General features: G+C 42.7%; 1 protein-coding gene across 18 annotated transcripts in view; it reads left to right on the top strand.

The window, feature by feature from the left end:
• The window catches only part of MAP2K6 (mitogen-activated protein kinase kinase 6), a 116,024-nt gene that overhangs the window by 80,998 nt on the left and 18,600 nt on the right, over nucleotides 1-16,426 (top strand). For 17 of the 18 annotated variants that reach the window (XR_010838063.1, XM_059048382.2, XM_067020753.1 and 14 more), the window contains 6 exons: nucleotides 811-877; nucleotides 11,345-11,393; nucleotides 11,957-12,070; nucleotides 13,417-13,536; nucleotides 14,353-14,469; nucleotides 15,135-15,186. Coding sequence is in view for 17 of the 18 variants with exons in the window: in XM_059048382.2 (XP_058904365.1) it covers nucleotides 811-877; nucleotides 11,345-11,393; nucleotides 11,957-12,070; nucleotides 13,417-13,536; nucleotides 14,353-14,469; nucleotides 15,135-15,186 (519 nt within the window). In the remaining variant the exon portion in view is untranslated. The remainder of the gene's footprint in view (nucleotides 1-810; nucleotides 878-11,344; nucleotides 11,394-11,956; nucleotides 12,071-13,416; nucleotides 13,537-14,352; nucleotides 14,470-15,134; nucleotides 15,187-16,426) is intronic. The other variant, XM_067020749.1, reaches the window with a different exon arrangement.

Raw genomic sequence — 16,426 nt, 5'->3', positions numbered from 1 at the left:
GGAAAATCCCGAGCCTTCGCAAGAACGGATTCTCTGATCGCTTCTTGAGCCGTCATTTTTCAGTCTGTTCTTTTAAACTCATCAACAAAAGTATCTGAGCCAAGCTCTCTTGTGGTTTCAGCCCGGGGATGATGAACACATTGGTTATGTTCCCATCTTGCCCCCAGGGAAGCGACAGCCTCCTCGCATGGGCCCATCTGTTATCATAATCCTGTTTGGAACAGGGCAAAAGTAAATAAGTATTACTCTACCCTTCACTTCGGTGTTTTAACTTACAGCAGGTGGTTGAGAACAGGAAGGGGAGAACAGTGGGAAAGTATGTTTTATTCTACCTCCGTGGTTAACTCTGTCAGCTGATCAAAGATCAATTTAGAAAGCTGTGGTATACTAAGAGAAGTGTGAGTACGTCTGACTGACATCACAAAGGACAAAACCCTACAACTGAGACCGCCTACCATTACCATTGTTGTGCACAAGCAAATGAAGAAGAAGGTGGAGTGCCGCACCCCCGGCAGGGAGGAGAGGGCAGGTGTCCCTGGGTAAAGAGGGTCGGCAGCCTTATGCTGGCATCGCACCCTGGACTGGTGCACAGCCTCATCGGTGACCCCAGTCTGCCCCTGGGAAGCTCTGCTCAGCCTGGTGACTGGGGCTTGTCATTCACAGCCACCCTGCTAGGAAGTGGGGCTCTGAATGCGGAAACGAGACCTGCGTTCCCATCCCAGTTCCGTCCTTTTTTTCTGCTGCCGTCTCTGTCCCTGCTCTCATGCTGTGATTCAGACCTTAACTTTATTCTTCCATCTTTCCCAACAGGCAAGAAGCGAAACCCTGGCCTTAAAATCCCCAAAGAAGCATTTGAGCAACCTCAGACCAGTTCCACGTAAGTCTGGCAGCATCATCGTCTTAATCCACACGCTTGCACTTTACAGATTTCCAGGGAATGGGAGTTCATTTCCGGACTGGTGAGCAATACCTGACTATGGAGATAGTTGTTAGAAAGGAGAGCCTTTTAAAGGCGGAAGCCAAGTACTTATTGTTCTGAGACCTGAAAAAAATCATCATAGTCGGTCAGTCTATATGGAATGGGTAGCTTTGAACTCATTACTAGTTGGTTAAAAATTCTACAAATGCATTCAGCAGATGGGGTCCTGTGTAAATCCAAAAAGGTCACTGGACATGGACTTTTTGCCTTTTCCATATAGATCTGAGCAAACAAGCAAGCAAACCCCTGAGAGAGCCACTACTATAAAAGTGGGTTTGAGGTGGAAAGATGGTATTTGGTGAGAACTCAGCATCCTGCCACCTAAATCCTGCCCATATAAACAGAAGGCAAACATGAGACCAAGGACCACTCCTTTGTTAGCTGAGCTTTTGGCCCAAATCGCTAAGGGAGCTCAAGCCCTGGTGAAGCAGGGCACCCTCTCCTGGAGCCTCCATCTTGTTTCTTTGTCTCTCTGTTGGGTGGGGAGGGTATTTCCTGCCTAGCTTGGGGTATGACCACCGATCCAAGCATCTGCGTGGGAGGAATGGAAATTCCAAGAAAAGCAATGACAGCAGAGGTACCATAAAAGCAGAGCAAGTACAATGAGAGGCCATCCCAACGGAGACGTAAATGTTTCAGGTTTCTACTCACCGATAAAAAAGCACCTCCCTTGTAGAGGTTTCTGACCTTAACCGTGATCGTTCACCCCCTATCGGACAGTGCGCCCCTGGTGTTGGAATGTGTTAATAAAAATGATCATGTTCTGTAAGACTTTGGTCATTGCATCTTATGCAACCAGGTAAACACTTTCCACTGAAGAACCTCTAAGGACAGAGCAGAGGGGAGGGCTGTTCTTCAGCGCCCTGGACTGTAGAGCCAAAGTCAAGTGAGAGTGCTTCTTTCCTGAGGATCTGCAGGAGGAACTCTTTCCATGTCTACTACCAAGACTGGGGTTTCTTTTTTTCGGTCCCTCTGGTTATTTTTCTTCCCTTGGGCCTATGAACTATGTAATTAATAACTTTTCCTCTCTGATTGGTTTCTTCTCGTGAGCTTAGCATCAAACACGTGGCTTCCCTGTATGGGACTTTAGGGGGTCTACTTTTAAAAGTCTATTTTGAAGTAATTGTAGATTCACAGGAGGTGGCAAAGAAATGTACAAAGTCCCCTGTACCCTTTTCCCCCATCTGTGTCCCCCACAATGTTAACATCTTACACAACCCTCGTATCATATCAAAACCAAGAAAGTGGTGTTGGTGCAAACTGTAGAACGTGTTCACATCTCACCAGCAACATAAGCCCAGGCCCTCGTGTGTGTGTGCGTGTGTGTGTGTGCGTGTGTGTGTGTGTGGCTCTGTGCAGTTGTATCACACGTGCAGGCTTGCATAACGACGACCGCAATCAAGATACCCAAGTGTATGGCACTACAAGCCCCTCTCCTTTTACTCCCCACCTCTGACCCCCACCCCTGCCGTCCCTAATCCTTGGCCACCACTCATCTGCTCTCCTTTTCCGTTTCATTACTTCTTGATTGTGGCGCACGGGGAACCACGCCCCTCCTTTCTGAGGTCGGCCTGCGTCATCCAGCATCATTTCCTCGAGGTTCACTCAAGTCACTGCGCGTGTGTCCATAGTTTATGCTTTGCTGTCGCTGAATACCATTCCATGGTACGGATACACCACGGTTCGTTAAACCCTTTAGCCTTTGAAGGAGATACAAGTAGCTTCCAGTTGGGCTGTTATGAACACATCTGCTGTGAACATTCATGTGTAAGTTCTTGCACAGAAATAAGTCTCTGTTTCTCCGGGATATCTATGTCCAGTAGTGCAGTTACTGGGTCATATGGAAAGTCCATTTTTAGTTTTGAAAGAACTGCCAGGTATCTTCCAGGCTGATGTTACCCATGTGCGTTCTTTACCAAAAGTGTAAGAACGACCCGGTTTCTCTGCGTCTCTGTCAGCGTCACCACTGTTTTTCATTTTAGCCATTTTGGTAGATGCGAGACATCACTACAGTTTTAATTTTCGTTTCTCTCATGGCTGTTGATGTTGAAAACTCTTGGCATTTATTTCCCATCCCTACGTCTTCTTTGGTGAAATGTCTGTGCACTTCTCTGCCTATTATGTAATCAGATTTTTTTTTTTTAATGTTGAGTTTTGAGAGTTCTTCATATATCCTAGATGCACAGAGTTTGTCAGGTGTGTGATTCAAGAACATTGTCTCCCAGTCTGTAATGGGTCTTTTTGTCTTTCTATTTAAAAAAAAAAATTAATTAATTAATTAATTAATTAATTTTTGGCTGCGTTGGGTCTTTGTTGCTGTGCACGGGCTTTCTCTAGTTGCGGCGAGCGGGGGTTACTCTTCGTTGTGGTGTGCGGGCTTCTCATTGCGGTGGCTTCTCTTGTTGCGGAGCAAGGGCTCTAGGCACGCGGGCTCAGTAGCTGTGGCACACGGGCTCAGTAGTTGTGTCTCGCGGGCTCTAGAGCGCAGGCTCAGTAGCTGTGGTGCACAAGCCTAGTTGCTCCAAAGCACGTGGGATCTTCCCGGACCAGGGCTCGAATCCGTGTCCCCTGCATTGGCAGGCCGATTCTTAACCACTGAGCCACCAGAGAAGCCCCCGTCTTTCTATTTTGATGAAGTCCAATCTATCAGTTTTTCCCCTTATGTGTCATGATTTTGGTGACAAGTTTAAGAACCCTTTGCCTAGTCCTGGGTCCTACAGATTTTCTCCTATGTTTTTTCTAGAAGTGTTTTAGTTTTACATTTTAGATTTAAGGCTATGTTACATTTCGAGTTTAATGTTTGTACAAGATGTGAGGTTTAGGTTGGGCTTTATTTTTTTTCGCCAAATGGAGTTCTGGTTGCTCCAACACCACCTGCTGAAAAGGCTATCCCTCCTCCACGGAAATGCTTTTGCGCCTTTGTCAGATATTAGTTGGGCCTATTTGTGTGGGTCCATTTCTGGGTTCTCTATTCTGCTCCATTGGTCTCTGAGTCTGTTGCTCTGCCAGCCTGTCATACTGTCTTGATTCCTGCAGCTATATAGTAAGCCTTCACATTGGGAAAAGTGATTCCTCGCACTTTGTTTTTCTTTTTCAAAACGATTTTGGTTACTCTAGGGCTTTCCTCTTTTCATATTAGTTTTAGAATAAGCTTGTTTATGTCTACAAATAAACGCTGAGATTTTTGGTAGGAACTGTGTTTAACCTATAGATCAGTTGAGCGAGCATTGATATCTTTACTGCACTCAGTCTTCCAGCCCATGAATGTGGTAGATTTCCCCAAGCATTTAGATTTTCTTTGATTTCGTCCAACAGTATTTTATAGTTTTCATCAGATTCTCTCCCTCAGGTTTTGTTAGGATTTATACCTAAGTGTTTCCTTTTTTTGAAGCAATACAAATTGTATTCCACTTTTCATTTTGATTTGCATTTGTTTATTGTCAGTATTTAGAAATGCAATTGGTTTTTGAGTTGATTGCATACCTTGTGACCTTACTAAAACTCAATTATTAGTTCTAGGAGCTTTTTTAGTAGATTATGTAGAGTTTCCTGTGTAGACAGCCATACCTTCTGCAAAAAAGACAGTTTTATTTCTTCCTTTCCTGTTTCTTTTGTTTTAACCTTTACTTTCTTACCTTATTTTAGTGGCAAGGGTATTCAGTACTATGTTAAATAAGATTGGTGAGAGCAGGCTACCTTGCTTTGTCTCCCATCTTAGAGGGAAAGCATTCAATCCTTCACCATCAAGCATGATGTCAAGTGCTCATAGATGTTGTTTATGAGGTTGAAAAATTTCCTCTCTGGTCGAAGTGTACTCAATATTTTTATCATGAATGTGTTGAATTTTGTTGAGTGTTTTTTTTGTGCATCAATTGATGTCATCTTGGAGTTTTCTTCTTTATCCCGTTGATGTGGATTACACTGATGGATTTTTAAGATATCGAACTAGCCTCGCATACCCACCAAAAATCCCACGTGGTTGTGGTATACTACTTTTTTTATACATTGTTGGATTTAATCTCCTAAAATGTGAAGATTTTTGCATCTTAAATTCATGAGAGATGTTGACCTGTTGTGTGTGTGTGTGTGTCTGAGCTCTTATGTTCTGGTTTTGGTATTTAAGGTAATATACTACCTTGTAAAATGAGTTGGTAAGAGTACCTTCTGTTTTCTGGTAGACATTGTAGAAGATAGGCGGTAATTCTTAAAAAAATGTTTTTGAGCTATAACTGACATATAACATAATACCAGTTTCAGGTGTACAGAATAATGATTCGATATATGCAATTCTTTTTTTTAAATGTTTGCTCAAATTCCCCAGGGAAACAAAGTGGGCTTATATATTCCTTTTTCTGGAGCTTTTAAATTACCAATTCATTTTCTTTAATAGTTATAGGGCAACTCAGATAATCTATTTCATTGTGGCTAAGTTTTGGTAGTTTGCAGTTTTCAAGGAATTTCTTCTAAATTGTTGCATTTATGAAAGTAAAGTTGCTCATAGTATTTCCTGATTATTCTTTTAATGACTGCAGGATATATTGAGATATCCCCCTCTTTTTTTGCTGATATTGATAATTTGTGTCTTTTTTTTTTTCTGCTGTACACGGGCCCCTCACTGTTGTGGCCTCTCCCGTTGCGGAGCACAGGCTCCGGACGCGCAGGCTCAGCGGCCACGGCTCACGGGCCCAGCCGCTCCGCGGCATGTGGGATCTTCCCGGACCGGGGCACGAACCCGTGTCCCCTGCATCGGCAGGCGGGCTCTCAACCACTGCGCCACCAGGGAAGCCCTCTTCTCTCTTTTTATCTGTGTTGGTCTTGCTAGAGGTTTATCAATTTTTATTGAAGTTTTAAAAGGGCCAACTTTGTTTTCTTTATTTTCCTGCTTTCAATTTTATTGATTTTTGCTCTTTTTTTCTTTGACTTTTCAAATTGATAATTTTATTGAGATAATTGTACAGTCACATTCAGTTGTAAGAAACAATATAGAGAAACTTTATATTCTCTGCCCAATGGTAACATTTTGTGAAACTATAGTATTATAAGCTCAATTGATATTGACAGTGATACAATGTACCCATCTTATGCAGGTTTTCCGGTTTTACTTATATTCACTAGTATGTGTGATCTTAAATTTCTGTACCATTTTTGTCACCTGTGTAGGTTCATACATTCACCACTACAGTCAAGGAACCGAATGGTTCTGAAACCAAAAGGATCCCTCATGTTGCCCTTTTATAATCACGACTGCCTTCCCTCCTCACCTCTCCCAATACTGTTTCTCACCCCTGGCAACCACTAATCTGTTGTCTAGTAATTTTTCTCATTAAAAAAACATTATTATATAAGTGGGATTATAGTGTGTAACCTTTTGGGAGTGGCTTTCATCACTCCAGCATAATTTCCTGAAGATTGATCCATGTTGTATACATACTTTGCTCCTTTTAATCGCTGAGCAGTATGTCTTGCTGAGTTATGCATGTACATCTGTAAGGGTGCAGGCAGACAGCAGAGTTTAACCACTCACCTATTGAAGACATCCGGGCTGATTCTAGTTTTGGGCTGTTATAAGTAAGGCTATGAACAATCACGTACAGGTTTTTGTGTGAACATAAACATTTATTTCTCTGGGAGGAAAATACCCGTTAGTGGAATTGCTGGTGGCAGTGCGTGTTTAGTTTTTAAGAGGTTGCCCAACTGTTTTCCAGAGTGGCTATATTATTTTGCATTTGCACCAGCAATGTATAAGTGCTTCAGTTTCTCTACATCCTGTCCAAGATTTGGTGACGCCACTATCTTTGGTTGTAGCCATTTGAATGGTGTACTGATATTGATCTCTGCTCTTTATCATTTCCTTCAGGATATATTTTCACATCCACTTTCCAGCTGTCTTTTATTCCTTCCCTTTAAACTTTGCTAGTCTTCACCTTCTAATTTATATTAATTTTCATTTTTTTTAATGAATTTTTGAAAACCACCACAAATCCTTGCTTGGTATAAAAAAGTGAATAAAAACCTATGCAAAGGTAAAAGTAGTTTCTTTGTCGTCTTTCCCTCATGTGGTAGAATAAACCTTGAATGTACTTTTCTGTTTCACCCTGTAAAGCCAAGGTCCCTTCATGACTCTAGACTGTCCCACGTTAGCTCATGGACAGGATTATTGCTGTTGTTGTTATTATTATTTTAATACTGAGGCTGAAATATGTACCCCTAAAGAAGAAGCTTCTTCATTTTGAGTTTTTCTTGGCAATTTTGTGAGGTTGGCTTGGTGACTCTCGCCATTTATATATACCCTGCCGCCTTCTGCTGGACTACACACAAATAAATAGACCGGGACAGAGCCCCATTCTTTTTAGGGCCGCGTGTGTGGTCTCTTCACTTTTTTCTTTGAGTCACTGATGCCAATGTGTCTTTGACTCAGGTTTCTGGGCGGTTCCCTCACTTGATTGGCAGCAACTAATTCTACATCGATTCCATGCTAGTCAGTATTCTTTCACTTAATCCTCACAAGAAACTCAGAGGCAGGTGTTATTCCCCTCACTTCATAAGTGAGAAGACAGACCTATACAAGGGTCAGGGGCCCTGCTCAAAGCAGCTGAGCCCCAAGAGCCCAGGTTCTGGTGCTGGAATGCCTGGGTTCACATCTGAGATCTGAACTTCCCCAGTTGGGTATCTTAGGCAAGTTACCTAACCCTTCTAAGCCTTAGTTTCCCCTTGTGAAAAACGGGAACAAACACTGATGGGGTTGCTATGGGGATCAGATGTCACGGTCCATATTAAGTGTCAAGTTTAGTGCCTTTTCCAATGTAATTTCTCAATGAATGTCACTCTCAGTGGTGTTGTTATTATCATTATTATTTCACTTAACAAGTGGGCGAGGTGGCACACAAACTGAGGGTTCTCTGACCCTCGAGCATGCGCCCTGAGCCACACGTTAGACTGCTCGAGACTCCAGCCAGATAGCCCATGGCTATCCACGAGGGGCAGGATCTTTTACTTCTGCAGCTGAGAAGACTTCCTGGCATCGCTCTGTGTTCCGGTGTCACCATCTCTTTGATGATATCTCTTAAATTATTTAGTCTGTTTCAATGTCAGTTCTTCACATTAAAATAGAGCTATAACACCTCTAAGAGTTGTGAAAATTAAAGAAGATATTTGATGTAAAGGGTCTCGCATGGTCTCTGGCCCAAGTAGATGCTTAATAAATTATTATCATTAGGTAATAAGTACATATTGTTTTAATCAACATTATTATACGTGAACAATAATTATAATAGTAACCAGTAAACTCATTACTCATGTAGAATTATAAATAATTATTTTAATAAACCGGAGCTGGTTGTTTATATAAAAAAGTAATAGCAGGTGACCTTTGGAATCCCTTTGGCCTTCCAGGGTTAGGAATTCGTAATAAGTTTGGTTCTTTCCCCAGAACACTGAAATACTGCATAAGCAACAGAGAATGTCCACCCACAGTTTAAACCTCCTGCACAGACTTGGTGCCCCAGGCAAACGGATATGCCCACAGCCCTTGGACAGGACACAGTGTCAACGAACCCACTACAAGCTGTCCGTCTCAGTCCATCATTTGATGCTTTTGGCAGGCTCGCTGAGCCTGTAGGCCTCATGGCGGGTGGGTGGTCATTTTCATTAGAGGGGGCCTGGGTGTGGGGGAAGTTTTCTCTGATTCAGTCAGACTTGGATTGAATCATAGCTTCACCACTTGGGAGCAAGTTAGCTCAGGTTGACGCCAAATAGGTTTTCATCTGGAATATGGGAACAATGACACTTGCACTTAGCCCAGTTTTCAGCCTCTACCCCCTTCTCCTTAGGTCAAGGCCGAGACTTGGGGGGTATGAGTTTTATCTTCAGCTCTGTTGAGGGCTGTCTGTTCAGCGTGTCACTGAATTTTTCCGGGTTTCGTTTTTCTCTTTCTGGAAAATGGCAGGAAATCCTCCTGTTAGGTACAGCTGTCATGCAAGGTTAGAATAAAGCTGGAGTCAGCAAACTTTTTGTGCAAAAGACCAGAGAGCAAATAATTTGGGGCTACCCAGGCCACCATGGCCTCTGCCGAAGATGCTTTGTCGTTTGTTTTTTCCAACCCTTTGAATGTGTAGAATTCACCCACAGCTGGGTCATGGACTGTACTTTGCAGGGCCCTGGTATGAATGCTGGAATGTCAGACCTGGAGGAGGTCTCAACCAGCACCCGCGCTGGACGGCAAGCACGTGGACGCGGCCCTGGATCACTAGTGACCTTTTCTGTTACTTCATTCTTTTTAAAAGGAAGTGTCCGAACAATTGCAAAGGGGTTTTTACTGTTTAGATTAGTCACATGTTTCAAATAATATTTATCTTTATTACAAAGTTCCATTGCAATTACTACAAACAAATTGTGACAACTAAAGAAAAAGAGCTTTGGAGGTTTTAAGAGTGAGAAATCAGGTTTTCAGAAATTTAATTCCTCTGGAAAGTGTTTCTGAAGAAAAATCCCCTGCTCAGAAACACAAGATATATGAAAACATCACTGCCGTGTGTGTGTGTGTGTGTGTGTGTGTGTGTGTGTGTGTGTGTGTGTGTGTGTTCCTCTTTATCCCTCCCTCTCAGTCCTGGTTTTAAGTTACTATAGAAAAACTTTATTTTAGGTTTTCTATACGTTTCAAAGAGATTTTTAAGGTGAGGGAAGGCTTGCCATTAACATCTTAGATTCATGTGTGTATCTGTGTTTATGTTCCTACATTTTACTTATTGTTTTATTTAGTCAGTTTCAGCAGGAGGGGTCGAATTATAATACATTAGGGATGGGGAAAATTGTCATTGGCCAAGGATTTTTTTCTCTCTTCCTTTCTTCTTCCCTTGTATTTTTCTGTATAATTCTGACCTGGAACGTGCCCTTGGGGACACCTGCATTTCCACCCTTTTTGGCTGCCCTTTGTTCAGGCAACACTGGGATTCTTTTGTCTTTAGCTTCCTATCACTTTATTCGTTTGATCGTATTAACAAGTTTGTTATGTTGTGTTTGTTATGTGTGTTTTGTTTGTTGTATGTTATGTTTTCTGTGTTCCTTAGCATTTACTACTTTTGTCAGGATGCTTTCGGTGTATTTATTTGAAGAAAAGGCTTCTCTAGGCTCATAGTTAAGTGTACAGCCAAAGCCAAATATCTTTCTCGTACATGGACTGTTATCAGCCAAGGCAGCAATGAAGTAGGGGAAATAAATACACATGAGAAGACTCTGTTTTCTCTAATGGAGACACAAAAGCAGCGAACCTCAGCTGCTGAGATGAGCCCTGGATGGTGAGTACACTATGTATAGAAGAAATATCACAACTGGGTATGCCAGCCTGGTAGAACAGAAAGGATTCTGACCTGAAAATCAGGAGGCCTGCGTTAGTCGTGACCTTGGGCAAGTCACTTTACCTGTCTGGACCTTTGTTCCACCTTAAAGGCAGGATTAGATAGATTTGGAATTCCTGTGATCTATGAATTTTGTGAGTTAACAAAACCATATTATTGTTTCTTTTTGTTAAAACAGTTGTGGAAAAAGTGGTGGGATAACTGGGCACATGGATGCTCTCGGATGAAAGAAGAGTCTAGTACTTTAACTTCCTTATAAGAATACAATTACTTACACAGGGGCTTACTAGAGTAGTGTAATTATCCTCATAACTATATATATATGACTCATATTTATTGAATATTTACTGTATGCCAGGCATTCTGCTAAGCATGTTACTTAGACTATCTCATTTAATACCCACTCGTACTCTATGAGGTAGCGTACTAATATCTTTGTATTAAAGAAGAAACGGGGGCTTCCCTGGTGGCGCAGTGGTTAAGAATCCGCCTGCCAGTGCAGGGGACACGGGTTCGAGCCCTGGTCCGGGAAGATCCCACATGCCGCGGAGCAACTAAGCCTGAGCGCCACAACTACTGAGCCTGCACTCTAGAGCCTGCGAGCCACAACTGCTGAGCCCGCGAGCCACAACTACTGAAGCCCATGTGGCTAGAGCCCGTGCTCCGCAACAAGAGGAGCCACCGCGATGAGAAGCCTGCGCACCGCGAGGGAGAGTAGTCCCTGCTCGCCGCAACTAGAGAAAGCCCGCGCGCAGCAACAAAGACCCAATGCAGCCATAAATAAATAAATTAAAATAAACTAAAAGATGAAATGGAAGTTCAGAGATTAATGATTTAAATGCAAATGTATTTTATTCCAAATCCCACACTATTAACCCCTTTCTGCTGCTTTATTTTACTCATGAGCTTTCACCTTATTCCTAAGGAAAGATCTCTCCAGTCGCATCTGATTTGGGAAGGTCATATTTGACTGAATGTCTGTTTTTTTTTTCCCTCCCCTCCTCTTTCTTAGGCCACCTCGAGATTTAGACTCCAAAGCTTGCATTTCTATTGGAAATCAGGTGAGAAGAATCATTCTGCCAGTTAATATCTTGACCATTTGACATGGACGCTTTGCAACTGACCAACGAAACCCATGTACCTAGTGTAACGTGCTGTCAAGGGCGCTGGGTCAATAACGTCTGAATGTAAACAGAAGAGGTCTGTGGAGCTCCTGCTGTTTTGAGTGTCGAAGTGAAATCGGGCTGTGGTGGCCCTGAGGCGAGTAGATGATGCTCTTTGGCGTGGGTTCGTCGCAGTCCAGGCCTAGACCTGGCGGCCGTCAGTCAGCAAACGTGGGGCAGGGCTAAAGAGCCACGGTGCAGTTAGCCTTCCCTGAGCAACACGGAGGCCGAGTGGGAGCTGGATCTCTGTATCGCCTGTGGCGAGCAGGTGCAGTCGGGTCCACCCGTGTCCCACGCACCTCTTGCTTTTTCAGTGGCTGCTTGGGAAAACTTCTAGACCAGAAGGTTCTGGACTAGAAAGAACCCCTAGAATGCTGGGAGACACCAGAGAGAGGGCAAGGTAGCCTGTGTCCGGTTTGCTTCCCCTCTCCCTGTTGTATTCTTGCTTTTCTCTGCTGCAGAACTTTGAGGTGAAGGCGGAGGACCTGGAGCCTATAGTGGAGCTGGGCCGGGGCGCGTACGGGGTGGTGGAGAAGATGCGGCATGTGCCCAGCGGGCAGATCATGGCGGTGAAGGTAGAGTTCCCCCTCCCCAAACGTTTTCCATCCCTGATTTATGTGTGTCCATCTCAGCCACAAACCAGCTCTTCTCATATGAGCAAAACAATGCTCCGTGGGGTGAAACAGAAAAGCTTATTCATAGGGAACAAGATTTCCCTCCAAATATGTGAAAAATGCTTCCTTGGCATGAGTGACATCAGCCAGGCTTTTTTAACTGATAACTCCGACGCCTCCTTTTAATTTTTTGTGCAACCACCCATCATCATCACACGTCAAAGAATCAATAATAGCTCTTCAACGTCATCTAATAGTTGTTGCTGTTTTTTCTCCTGCTGGTTTTTCAAATCAGAATCCAAACAAGAGCTCACATGTGGCCTTTGGGTTTTGTTTCTCGCAAGTGTCTTTTTAACCCTTATCCTGTTGCTTTTAAAGAATTGTCCCTGAAAATCAGGAAACCCGAATTGAGGGAGGAAATTGTCTCCGTTTGTGGGAAAAAGGAGGGTAAAGTCATCCTGAGCAAATTTGCATAGCTTCTAAGCTATAAAAAGAAATTTAGAATCATTGCAAATTTCTTGAGTAGATGTTGGAAGGACCTTGGAGAATGGCCAATGTATTAACTCTAGATGAATTGTTAGGAATGTGGGTGGTCAGATGACTGGGATGCCTCTCTTTTTGGAGAATGGAGATATCTTTCCCTTACCTTGTAGATTTTTCAGTTTCTTCTTCTGCAGGCTCTTTGCTACATAGGCAAAAAATGTGAAAGCCTCGTGATATTATATCGTCTTGTCATTTAATGACATAATCGTGTTTCTATAAGGCTACATTTGCTGGTGTGACAAGTTTCTCTTCTCTCAGAAGCCCTGGGGTAGGAATGAACAGTATCTCCATTTCGGTTTGATTCCTCCTCTTTCCTTTCCTGAATCAATTCTCTTACAGTTGCTGTTCAGTCCAAATATTCTTACTTATTCACAAAGAGGGGCTTTTGGCTTTTTTTATAGGACCCCAAATCAGCCCCCAATCAATTAATACTCTGACCTCTTTGCACTAAACCCACATAATAAATCAGACTGTTTTTGTAACTTGAAAATGCATTCCCAAACATCTGCACACTATCTAAAATATATTATCAGTTTGCTCCTTACTGGGGATTATTCGGGAAATCAAACGAATAATGGTCTTCCTTACTTTTCATTCGTTACAAATAGCTAATCCTTCAGAGTAGATATCTGAAGGGTTGTTTCTGGAAGTTGTGCTGTGGATTTTGGTACTATTCTCAGGATGGGACGCTTCAAGGTCCCTGCCTTATTACCAGACTCATCCTCGGAGCAGTAACCATTCATTTTTCATGCATTCCCATTCAGCGGATCCGGGCCACAGTAAATAGCCAGGAGCAGAAAAGGTTACTGATGGATTTGGATATTTCCATGAGGACGGTGGACTGTCCTTTTACGGTCACCTTTTATGGCGCACTCTTCCGCGAGGTAGGTGATCCTTCCCTTCCGACTCCAGGGAGAGCGGTAGCTTAACAACAAGTTCCCCTGGTCACATAAATGCCACCCACAGTCACGGCGCTCTTTCCTGTTTGACGTGTCTTCTGTAGTTTCACGCTTGGGAAATGTTGGTGCAAAGTTGGCTTGAAACCACGATATTTTCAAATGCGTTTAGCCCTTTTAAAATGCTGAGGCCCCCTTTCTCCTTTCTGTTTTGGTTTGTCTGTTTTGCCAGAACTGTCTCTATCAAGAGTCTGTAGACTGATTTGGATAGATTCCTTAAAATCTGAACTCCTCTGGTCTTTTGGCCTCTTGCTATACTTCAGGTAGCCTTGGGTACCATGTGGGCTTACATTTACCTCTTTGCTCTGCCTCTCTTTTTCACTTCACGATGATGTGGGTTACGATGCTTCATCTCCCTCTTAAAACCAGCCTTGTGATAAACTACCGCCAGTGGTCAGCATGGGAGGTCAGACATGGAGTAGGTATCTGGACGTAACTCCTGGAGGGCAGTGAGAGTAAAGGCTTAGACTTCTGAGTTCTATTGCTTGTGGCTATTAGCGTATAGGTCCTAGTTTTCATTAAGGAGTGGGTGATCACCTGCAAGTCGGCTTGGCTGTCTGCTAGTTTGTTCTTTGGAGGTAATCTTGCCTGTTTATAAATCCCTTTGAGAGCTTGAAGGGATTAGTACATTTCCTCCAAAACTCAAGCAAGAAACGGTCCGTTCTTCCTGACAGGTGTTAACTGTTTCCTCCTTTTTTCCCTTTTCCATCCTCTCTAACCACCTCTGAACCGACCGGCCTCTAGGGGGATGTCTGGATCTGCATGGAGCTCATGGACACGTCCCTAGATAAATTCTACAAACAAGTGATTGATAAAGGCCAAACAATTCCAGAGGACATCTTAGGGAAAATAGCAGTTTCTGTGAGTACATCATGAACACTACTTCAAGGAGCATGTGAGAAGTCTGGGCCTTATGTGCCCCTGTACCCCCAGTACGGGGACATACTGCCTGGACCATAGCTCCCGTCCCATACGTGTCTGTTGACTGCATGAGTGCACCTGTGCATGGATCAGCTCATGCTTTTCTTTCTGGGCATTATGTAAAAGAATCTACTCCTCACTTGGATGGGTAAGCTCTCAGTTAAAGTGCCTCTAAGCAGTACATTCATCATACGTTCCTGGTGTCTCTGTCCTGATATTCGTTGATTTTGATTTTCATTTGTAGAGTTTTAAATGTTTTCTTAGGATCAATAGGCATAGGAGGAAGCAGCAGAAAATGAAATGAAGGGCTGCTCCCTTCATGGTTCCTGAGGCCCAGGAGGGTGGAGAGAAAAAAATGGTGGAGGCCAAATGAAAATCAAAATGTACGAGTGAGACATCCTCTCTGCTATGGGGTATAGTCCTCTCTGGTGTGCGGAATCCGGTTTGTATGACTTCCTGTGTATTTTCCTGGACAGGAACACCACTATCTGGGAAGATACTTCTCCTTGTGACCTTAAGCCAGGGACGATAAACCTGGATATGTTTAACATTCAGTTTCTTTCCAGCGATGGGGGGAATAAACCTACCCTGTGTTTCTCTTGCAGATTGTAAAAGCATTAGAACATTTACACAGTAAGCTCTCTGTCATTCATCGAGGTAAGTATCCATGGAGCTGCCTTGGCTGTTCCTTTTACCTGAGTTTTGTCTTTGTTTTTCCTCCCCAGTGGATGGAATTGAGTCAGGCAAGAGAACAGAGGGGTTTTCCTTAGGGACTGGATAGCAAATCATATACAAGTAGCTGTTCTTTAACTTGTCTGAGGGCATCAGAAGACGTGGGCTTTATATTAAAACTTGAATATAAAATGCCTGTTACCAAGCAGAGCTGTGTTATTACCCATTGAGAACTTTAGAGAATAGGATAAAAATTCACCTAGTGTTGGCTGTCACCCGAGAGCTTGTCAGAGAAGCAGAATCATGGGTCCCAAGACTGACTGAATCAGAATCTGCATTTTAACAAGATTCCCAGGTGATTCCTGTGCACATGAAAGTTGCATAAAGCACAGCCCTTGCAGACAGCAGGAGTCAGGATAAAATGAAAAACTTGGGAGATATGGCTCTTCCTCTTCTCCCTCCTTCCTTTTCTCCCTTCCTGTTATCTTTTCATCCATCCATCCATCCACCCATCCATTCTTTCTTCCATGACTTCAACCATCCATATACCTTTTGCAATCATTGTCCAACATTTACACAGCACTATGTTTATACAGTACTATAATAGATGCCTTGACAGGTATCTGAGAAGAAAATATATTCTAATTCAAATTCTACATAGGGATTCTTGATAGGGAAATAAGACAAATATATAACAAACACCTGGGGAAAATACCACGTTAGAAATATGAATGTACCACATATGGAAGTAGTAGAGGTAGAATACAAAACAAGGAAATGATTAGTACTGGGTGACCATAGTCAAGGAAAGCTTCTTGGAAGAGATATGTTTAATCAGGTCTCTGAAAAAATTTATGGAAAGTATTGATTGCTAATAGGGTATTGTGACTTGATAATTCTTACAAGCTCTGAGCCTGAAAGTAATGTCAGATGCTTCAAACAGTATTCCTATTATGATTATTATTATTCACTGTTATCATTAAAAATGGGGAAAATAGGGAGGAAGAGGAAAAGAAGAAAGTGGGAAGGAATTCGGATAGGAAGAAGAATGTGGATTATCCACAAATGTGAAACTGATTTTTAAAGGCTTATTTCAAAATTATAAAATGTTTCATTCATAGTAGAGAATGTTCATAAAGTATAAAAAATAATAAAATGAAATTTGTATATCTGCTGTTTAGTTTAAGGGAAAAATTATAAAGGATAGTTTTTAAAGTTTTTAGAA

Source organism: Kogia breviceps, chromosome 19, assembly GCF_026419965.1.
Source record: "Kogia breviceps isolate mKogBre1 chromosome 19, mKogBre1 haplotype 1, whole genome shotgun sequence".
Taxonomy (NCBI): Eukaryota; Metazoa; Chordata; class Mammalia; order Artiodactyla; family Physeteridae; genus Kogia; species Kogia breviceps.
This window is presented reverse-complemented; position numbering and strand designations above follow the sequence as displayed.